The sequence below is a fragment of the Lycium barbarum genome, chromosome 6 (assembly GCF_019175385.1).
Source record: "Lycium barbarum isolate Lr01 chromosome 6, ASM1917538v2, whole genome shotgun sequence".
NCBI lineage: Eukaryota > Viridiplantae > Streptophyta > Magnoliopsida > Solanales > Solanaceae > Lycium > Lycium barbarum.
This window is the reverse complement of record NC_083342.1, coordinates 124,254,010-124,264,003: the sequence shown is the minus strand read 5'-3', so window position 1 is coordinate 124,264,003 and position 9,994 is coordinate 124,254,010. Positions and strand designations below refer to the sequence as shown.

General features: G+C 35.8%; 1 protein-coding gene across 4 annotated transcripts; it reads left to right on the top strand.

Annotated features, from left to right (window-relative positions):
- Positions 1 to 272: 272 nt before the first annotated feature.
- LOC132598581 (uncharacterized) lies at positions 273 to 4,448 on the top strand. 4 transcript variants are annotated; one of them, XM_060311539.1, is made up of 8 exons: positions 273 to 771; positions 1,419 to 1,527; positions 1,975 to 2,092; positions 2,179 to 2,242; positions 2,841 to 2,906; positions 3,645 to 3,710; positions 3,786 to 3,952; positions 4,041 to 4,448. In XM_060311539.1, exons 1-6 carry the CDS (start codon positions 731 to 733, stop codon positions 3,694 to 3,696), a joined length of 450 nt encoding a protein of 149 aa, XP_060167522.1. In that variant the 5' UTR covers positions 273 to 730; the 3' UTR covers positions 3,697 to 3,710; positions 3,786 to 3,952; positions 4,041 to 4,448. The 4 variants fall into 4 exon arrangements, with proteins under 4 accessions (XP_060167522.1, XP_060167523.1, XP_060167519.1 ...); XM_060311536.1 differs by lacking the exon at positions 1,975 to 2,092 and adding an exon at positions 3,382 to 3,552 and having other exon boundaries at positions 309 to 771; positions 2,144 to 2,242; XM_060311540.1 differs by lacking the exons at positions 3,786 to 3,952; positions 4,041 to 4,448 and adding an exon at positions 3,382 to 3,552 and having other exon boundaries at positions 275 to 771; positions 3,645 to 3,715.
- The last annotated feature ends 5,546 nt before the right edge of the window (positions 4,449 to 9,994 follow it).

The following is a 9,994-nucleotide window of genomic DNA, read 5'->3' as shown; positions in this document are numbered from 1 at the left end:
ATAGTCTTTGTTGAGTTTGTATGACCAATTAAGACTATTCAGAAGCATGGAGGAGCAACGGATTGTCATAAGATCATGATTCACTACTAAAAAAACAGTGAATTTCGATCAAAATTTTTCGACCTCACTTTTTGGTCGAAAAAAAATCGACCACATGAGGTCGAAATTTTTAGATTTTTTTTTTTTTTTGAAATTTCGCCCTCAAGCTGTCGATATTTACACGGAAAATAAAATTTCGACCGCATGAGGTCAAAACTTATTTTTGTACAAATAATAAATGAAAAAAAACATTTTTAAAAATTAAATTATATAAATAAAACAATTAATTAAAAAAAAAAATCATATTTCGACCGCATGCGGTCGAAATAATTAAGTCAAATCTGACTTAACTATTTCGACCGCACGCGGTCGAAATAATAAACTTGTAAAATTTAATATACTCCCCCAAACTTCAATCGTCAATTCTTATTCCCAGCAACCAAAACCTAATTATATTAAAACTCCCACCCCCACCGTACCCCTACCCAGTCGCCGACACTCCACCCCACCACACCCCTACCCCTCCCCGCCGCTAACGCCCTATCCCCACCACTTCTTGTCCTCCGTCGCTGCCTTTGCTGTCCGCCGCCACTAAAGGTAAGTCATTTTTTTCCATTTTTTTTTCAATCTCATTTCTATCAGGGGATATATTGTAGCAGCTTTGTGCGAGATCTGGCTTGCATGTCAGGGGATGAAAAGAATCTCCCTTTTCAGAAATTACATTTGGCAATGGTAAGACAACTACATCCCTTATTTTCAGGTGGATTTTTTACTCTGTAATACTGATGTGGATAACCTTTTTGATTGTGCAATTGTTAGGAGTACTACATGTATCTTTTGTTTCAGCATCATGAGAATATTGCTTAGAATTGAAAAGGAAGAAAATAGACCAAATATCTCAACAACGTTGATTTCCTTTTTCCTTTTGATAAATGGAACGTATTCAGATAAATCGAGAGCTTTGTTTATTTCTTATTGCACCGAGCAAAATCTTATTGGTGACCAGATTCTTTTCCTTGGTGGAACCATAAGTGCATCTCATTATGCCTACTGTGAACTTCATTTAACAATTATGAAAAAACCAACTTCTCGTAAATAGGCATTAATCCCCTGTAAATTAGATAAAAATCTATGCTTGTCGCTGGTGGAAATCAAAACCATGACATGTTGGTATAAGGTCTCAACCTAACTACTTGGACTAAGCCTCATTGTTTATTAACAGGAGAAATTTGTGTGTTTTTATTCGAAAACTGATGATTCCAACTACAATGATGTTGGCATTCTTATTATCGATCTTCTTTTTATAAAGTTTTGTTTCTTGTCCTCTATGGTTATATTTGTCTATAGTTTTACCTAACAACATTTTACTTCATTTGTAGGTGTATCATGTTCCTATTGTCTGCTATACATTGTGGGTTGTTGTATAGTCTGTATGTACCTGACTGGAAATTCAGTGTGTCACAGTCAACATGGAGCACCATTTATGAGGTTAGAAGCTGTTTGATTTTCTATTCCTCTTAATCTGAACTAGATTCTAAAAGTAATGCGAGTGGCTCTAAGCAACACGTTAAGAACTCAACAGAAGCTTAAAGATGAGTCTGATGAGTCGTTACTGCTGTTGTTAATTTGAGTGAAAAAAACAGAAAAAGAACAAAGGAAAACTTTTGAGTAATGAAAGAATGAGAATAGCAAAGAAATAGAGCTAAATAACTGAAATTGAAAAGTTCGATATATCACTGCAATTAAGACTTCAATTTATAATAGAATACTAACTTCAAAGACCTAAAGATCAGCAACAAATCTGCTGAAAAACTCCTAAAGACTAGGAAAAGAAATTACCTCAGGAAAACTAAATTACTGCAGTAAATAAACTCGAAGCTGCAGTCCTAAAACATGGCAACTAAGAACTGCTTTGAGTTTTGTTGCCACTTGCAGCTAAAATGTTCTGTTAGAGGAGATCTTGGACCTGCATGTAATTCTGCTGGAATGGTTGATCGCTATATTCTTGGAATAAATCACCTCTATGCAAAACCTGTATATAGAAATATGAAGGTAACTTTTTACTGAACTGCACTACTAACAAGCTTATGTCCAAACCTCACAGTTAGCCCCTTCATGACCAATATTATCTTTCACATGAATGCAATGGATCCAACATGCCATCTTGGTGTCATGCCGCTTTTGATCCTGAAGGCATTTTAAGGTAACAAATCTATCATTATTTTTCATCCTCGAATTCTTCTATGAAATGTACTTATTATATGGTAATGTCATGTTTCTAATTTCACTTATTCTCTAGTTTGTCGTTTAACAACTTCTTCTGCGGGTAATCTTTTTGCAGTTCGCTAACAGCTGCATAAGTGGTGGTTTTCCAAGAAGAGTTTTCTTATATATCTAAACCTTCCAGAAAAATATATTAGCGCGGTGCTAATTGGCATACAACTTTACATTAATAAATTAGCATTGTTAGAATTACCAGCAGACATCAGTGATAGCTATTGTTAATCCTTTTAGACATTAGTGATAGCTATAGTTAATCCTTTTAGACATTAGTGATAGCTATTGTTAATCCTTGAAATAGTAGTTCAAAAGAAGAAAGATCTTTCCTTTTAGACATTAGTGATATCTATCTTCATTTATGATTTTTAGTCTTTCTAGACATTAGTGATACCTATTTTTAATCTTTGAAAATTGTAGCCTGAAAGAAGAAAGATTTTCTTTTTTTGTACATTTTGTACTTCTAATTTTTAGTGAAGACAGCACGAAAGATTTGAAATTTCATTTATGTAAATTGATGACAGGATGTGGGAGCATCAAGAGCTACTGGAGGAGAATACCCTGAGAGAGTCGGTCAATTTGTTTGCCAGGTAGTTTTATTAAATGTGATGGCAATTAGTTTGGCTTTTGGTGTTCATTTAATGATCAACTTCGAGAGAGAAGATGTGTTTTCTGGATTTGAGAGAGAAGGTGTTCATTTGCTGGTTAAAAACAGTTTAGTGGTGTTTTTCTGCTGGGTTGCTGGTTAAAAACAGTTTAGGATGAAGCTGTTTTTTTTTTGGGTTGCTCGTTAGTTCTCTGCTGTTTTTTTTGCTGTTTTTCTTCTGTTTCTTTCTGCTGCATTGCTGTTTTCTGCTTGTTTGGTCTTGTTTTTCTGCTGGTTTAGTATTTTTTCCCGTTGATATGTGTTGGATACATATATAAAGGTATTCTCTGTTCTAGAGATTGAAGTGATCCACAACAATTTTAATATGTGCAGCATATGTCTAGATAACTTTGTGTGAATTGGTTGGTATCTTTTAGTGGTCAAATATACCTCCATTAAATCGATTTTCTCAATTTCAGGGATGTCGAGGGGGTTTACATTTTAGCGATGTACTTGTACTAAATCTTGAGGCAATGGCTTGGAGCATCCTTGTCACAACAGGGCAAGGACCGGGGCCAAGAGATAGCCACAATGTTGTTCTTGTTGGCCACAGAATGGTAGTATTTGGGGGTACAAATGACTTAAGGAAGGTCAATGATATTCTATTTCCTATAGTTTGGATATAGAGATAATAATTGTCTAAAGGTTGTGTAAGATGACGGTTCGTTCTCTTTCTTACCAGCTGGATGTTGTTGGACGATCACCTGGTGCTCGAGCCGGTCATGCCTCTGTGAATTTTGGGTTGAAGGCAAGTAACTGATACTGTAGTCTTTCAGTAAATATACTAAACAATTATTAACAAAGGCAAAAACTCACTTTACAGGTATATGTGATTGGTGGAGTTGGAGACAAGAAATACTACAATGATGTTTGGGTTCTTGATGTGATAAATTCATCATGGACGCAGCTTGATGTAATGGGCCAAAAACCACAGGGACGATTTTCTCATACTGCTGCTGCTCGGAACACAGATATTGTAATCTATGGAGGGTGAGATTTTTATCAACTTTAGTCCATTTTTTCCTGTTTAATTCCAGTTTATTTTATATCTTTAACTTTTGTTTCTTCAACCTTGCAGTTATGGTGAGGATGAGCGGCCACTTAATGAGTTACTTATCTTGCAGTTTGGAGTAGAATATCCTAATGGGACTAGCACCTTTTCTGGTTGCAGAGCTACTGGAAATACAAGTCATTATGATAAGAAAAGGTTCCTGAGAGAAAAAGACAATAGCTCGGTACAATAGATGAAACTTGGTTCTTTTTTCGTGAATATTAACAATTTGAGATTTAGGTCACAGCCCAGTAGATGACGTAGGTCACAAGACAACATAGTTCGTGCTCTTGTTGATGAGGATAGTGGGGCGGAATTGGATCATGTCTCTAATACCCAACGTTGACTTTTTTGATTCATATACTTTTGGATTGTAATATTGCTATGTTTTCTTGGATATGTAATTTTTTTTTATGATAGTACTAATTCGAATTAGATGTACTTTTGAAGGTGAATTTGATTGTAGGAAGTAGTTTATGGATGTTTTAACTTTACGATGTTTAAATGTTTGAATGTAGAAAGTAGTTTATGGTTGTTTAACTTTACGATGTTCAAGTGTTTGAATGTAGTTTTAAGGATATTTAGAAGTACTTTAAATTGAAACTTGAGGCTGAATTTGATTTTAGAATGTGAAGTTTATGATTGTAGAAGTGCTTTGATGAATTGGACTTGTTGATGAGTGTGATTGACAGGTGGGCTGCTGTAAAAGCAGTTGAATGCTGAAATTTTTTTTCTAGATTTTCGACCTCATGAGGTCGAAAATTCACCCAGATATTGATAATTTTCGACCTCATAAGGTCGAAATTGTACTCACAAATTAAAATTTCAACCGCACGAAGTCGAAAATCTAGGCAACATTTTCAATTTCGACCTCATGAGGTCGAAATCTGGGCAACATTTTCAATTTCGACCTCATGAGGTCGAAATCTGGCAACAATATTGCTAAATTTCGACCTCATGCGGTCGAAATTCTGAATTTTTTTTTTATTTTTATCTTCTATCATATTTCGACCAGACGAGGTCGAAAACTTTAAATAATATTTCTATAAAAATAATTTTTTCGACCGCGTGAGGTCAAAAATTTTATTTTCGTAATTTAGGTAGAAAACTTTATTTCGACCGCGTGAGGTCGAAAATTTTTTTTAGTAGTGATTAGGATGGAAAGAAGTGCGTGTAGAAAATAGGTGTGATTTTCAGTTGTGCGTGCATGGTGATACTCGTGGAGGTCTTTCTTTTTAATAAACACATTACTTTTGTAGTCTCCTTGTGTTTATTTTGTTGGACTATGTAAATCACCAAATTAAGGTATTTGCAAGATTATCCGTCGGCTAGAAATACAAGATTTGATTAGTTTGCATAAAAATATATTTTAGCTTATTGTGATGCCCGTGATGGAAGGCGGGTAAAAGAGAATGACTAAAATACTTCTAGGTTGTTAAGTTTCTGAAGAAGCAGAAGTGCACATTATTTATTTGCGCTTTTGGCTCGATGAGGACATAGCCCAAGGGATAAATCCATGACTTTGTGACGTCTGTTGGCCAAAGTGGACACAATACATGACACTTATTCACATATAGAAACCTTAGGTAGTTACATTATCGGCATTAGCAAGTGTTAAAGATATTTATGAATTTAGTCTAAATTAATCTCTACACAAACGGATATTAATTTTATAAAAAAAGAAGGTAAAATGCACCATAATTTGTTACTATTATTTTTTCCAATGGGTGCTTCCAATAATTGGTTGTCATATACGATGGATTAACAAAATTATCTGTCAAACCCAATGCAACAATGAAATTATTGCAATGAATAAAGGTTTAAAAAAATTCTTCAATATTCAGTTGTATCCTCATAATAGTTCATCTATGTTCTAATCTAATTAAGATATTTATATACATGGATATTATTATATATGGTTAATTTTATACGTATATACATCATAAAAATACATCTCTTTTTACCTTGACTAAAAGATACTTTATAAGAGTAGTATTTCTAAATTCACTATATATATAATTTTTATAACCACGACAAGTTAACTAGTTTTGGAAAAGCTAAGCATTTTGAAGTACATTTCCTTGGAACAAAAGCAATATATATTAAGTACTAAGTTTCCTGAAACATTAGCAATTTTTTCAAGTCACAGAATCATGGTTTCGTAATTGAACTTTTTAACGATGTATCACATATCTGTGTACAGTTAATTTATTGACAGGCCAAAAAATAGGGAAAACATCACTAATTGCTCGCCCAACTCAAACTAATTACCGGTCATGTCCCCTTCTAAACTATTTTCGCTTCCGCCCAGCCCAGCCCAATTAATTACCCGACGTGTCCCCCCTAGCCCAAACCTCTTCCTCCATGATACCATCGCAATATATTTATATATCATGATGGTATCATGGAGGACCAAGAGAAGGACTAAAGCAGTCCTCCATGATACCGTCTCAGTATATTTATATATCACGATGGTACCATGGTCCCGAGAAGTGTCTCATTGAAGGACTGAAGCAGTCCTCCATGATACCATCACATTATACGTATATAAGACAATGGTATCATAGAGGTTTTTTCCGAGAAAAGTGTGTCATTTTTAATAAATGAACATGATCATTCATAATACGTCTCAGTATATTTATATACCATGATGGTATCATGGAGGAACAAGAGAAAGACTGAAGCATCTTTCATGATACCATCTCAGTATATTTATATACTATGATGGTATCATGGAGGACTAAGAGAAGGACTGAAGCATCTTTCCCCCAAAATACAGCTATCCGTCCCTTTTAATGTGACACTATTCAAATGGGCATGAAATAAGCCGATTCATATACATATCCACCCATGTGGCACCTATTAATTAAGATACCATAAGTCAACTAAAAAGGAAAGAGTGTCACATAAATTGAAACAGATGGAGTAATATTTTTTGTTTTTCATTATTGTAGGACTCGTAAACTGCCTGCATGCTCTAACTAGGGAAATTATGTTCTAGATCATAGAAAGAATTTTTTTTTATATTATTGAGGCCAAGATACATATTGATATTGGTATGGTGTCGTTTTTCAGATTTTTTTAGTTGCTATAGCAAGATGTTGTAGAGAACAAATAATGTAATATAATTGTTGTAAACCAAGTTGACTCCATGAGGGCCTACCGGATAAAAGTGGTAAATACGTCTGAGGGAAATTTGCACGATTGCCCTTATTCTGTCACGACCCAATTCGGGAGTCGCGGTGGCACCTACACTATCCCTCCAAGTAGGCGAACCACATTACTAATAACTAATTAAATAAGCGGAAAATTAAATAAGAATAAGTTATCAAGTCTTAAATACTTATCAAAACTAAAAATGTCACGACAACCCCAAAATCTGGTCAAAAGGTACAAGAGCGCTAACATAGTACGAAATAGAAGTCTGAAAATACCCAAAGGCTATATACTGTCTGTCGATTACAAAAACAGAAATAAATAGAAGAGGTCCTTCAGGGGCCACGGATGACCAAGTAGCTCACCCTGAATGACTAAAAGATGTCACCCTCGCGTATCAGTCACGGGGTGTAGAACTGGAACCTGGATCGTACTCTACACTCAACAAAAGTGCAGCAAGAGTAGTATCAGTACAACACTTGTACCGGTAAGCATCATAGGCCGACAATGATTAGATAACGCATGAAGAAGTTGAAACCAACAAGTAGCACATAGAGCAAACAGGTATGGTCACGTATCATATACAAGTAAAGTGTAAAGGAATCATGAAATCAACCAAGACAGATATAATTCACCAAATGATCAATCAAATATATGAGTGGATGAATGCAATGCAATGCAATAGTCACCTCTCTCACTCCACTCTCGTACACACATGCTAAGGGCAGTGCCTCAAGCTATGACCCATGGGGGACCCGCGAAGTCCATGTACTACTCGTGCTCTCCGGCAGAAACCTCGGAGGCTATTAATCACTCTCAATATCCAGCAATGACCTCGGAGTCTCTCTGTTACTCTCCATCTCCGGCAAAAACCTTGGAGTCTCTCAATCACTCACCTCACCAATCATCACAACAATAATATGGAAAGTATGCCATGCATGATATCAGTCTCAACAATATCACCAATATAAATCAACAAGTACAAGTCATATTACTGTCCATTGTCCAATTATCAATATTACCATTCCTTTTCATGTGATGAGTGAACTAGTATGTGACGGAGATACTAACAAGTGATAATCACATAAATAACACATTTGGCGACAAGCCCACATAACAGCTGACAAAACCAACCTAATTGGAATGCACCTCCACTTCATGCCCGAAGGCCTATCATGCTATCCCCGTCACTTTCTACAACTACATACGATTCTCTAATCAGAGTCTAACTAAAGTAGACCGTAACCTACCTCAATGCCGAGCAGGTGCCACGAACAATCAAACCAATGTCTTCCCTTTGCGTGGAGCCTCTGAACGATTAAAATCTATAAAATATGTGATCTACGTTAGAATACGAATCTGAGGACACCCATATTGCTATATTTATATTCGAAACCCAAAAACGCACCCGAAAAGTGACCTCGGGCCCACAGGGGCAAAATTGGAATTTTATTGAAAAATAATTTCACCCATAATCCAAAGGTCATATATTTTAAAAATTATCAATTTCATCCATAAATGGACTCTCAAATCATTAATTCTCATTTCTTATAGCTATGACTCGAAACCTTTAATTACCCCAAAATCTTAACTTCGGACAAAATCTAACCTTCCACAATTCAAAGACAATGAATTTGAAGGTATTCATATATCCCAATACTGCTAATATTCAATCATATAGACTCAACATATCAAAATTGAAACTTTTACGTGATGAACGTATGACAATTTCAAAACCAAAAGAAAATGAAATAAATTACGGACACAGTGCTAACTTAATAAGAAAACGTACAGAACATAGCCCCCAACATTAACTCTATCAATTTGTCCTCAATCATTTGGTAATCATTATGACCTCCACTATCTATCACCTAAACTTATAGCAAGGAATTGTACCCGTAAAGAAGTCTAATTCTACTTCACCTTCACATTATCACAACAAGAAGTTGCCTTCATATCATTTAAACAGTGGCATGAAATTAGGACAGAGGAAAAAGTAGTAGTCTAAAATCTTTTTCACCACTTCAAATCATGTACGTAATAGAGGAAAAAGTATCTTAATTTTCCTACGTTTTTTTTCCAAGCTATGCTATCAAAGAAATATATGAAAACAATCCAAATAATGTACCTTATTCCCTTCCAAAGAAGATAAATAAATAAAGGCTGGAGGTGTACTTCTTCAATCCACGAAAACAAGTAACTGCCCTCTCTTACCCACTGCTTCTTCGTCTTTTCCCCTTCGTCAAAGTTGTTTCTCTTCTATTTATTTTTCATGCCCACAATAAATGAATTATTTTTAAACCCTAGGCTTCTAATATATAAGGGTCATAAGAAGTGGGTTAAGCCCCATAACTTAGCCCCTCTCGGACTGACCATCTGTCTGCGGGTGGAACGCGGTGCTAAGATCTAACTGAGTTCCCAATTCCTTCTGCAAAGTCCTCCAGAAATAGGAAGTAAACTGGGTGCCTCTGTCGGAAATGATGGAAATAGGAACCCCATGCAATCGCACTATCTCTCGGATGTAGATCCTGGCCAACTTCTCCGCGTTATAAGTAGTCTGAACCGGAATGAAGTGTGCAGATTTAGTCAACCTATCCACAATAACCCAAATCGAATCAAACTTGCCCAAAGTCTTCGGAAGACCAACCACGAAATCCATAGCAATCCTTTCCCATTTCCATTCGGGAATGGGCATCCTCTGAAGCACACCACCTGGTCTCTGGTGCTCATACTTAACCTGCTGGCAATTCGAACACTGAGCAACGAACTCCACAATGTCTCTCTTCATTCTACCCCACCAATAGTGTTGCCTCAAGTCACGATAC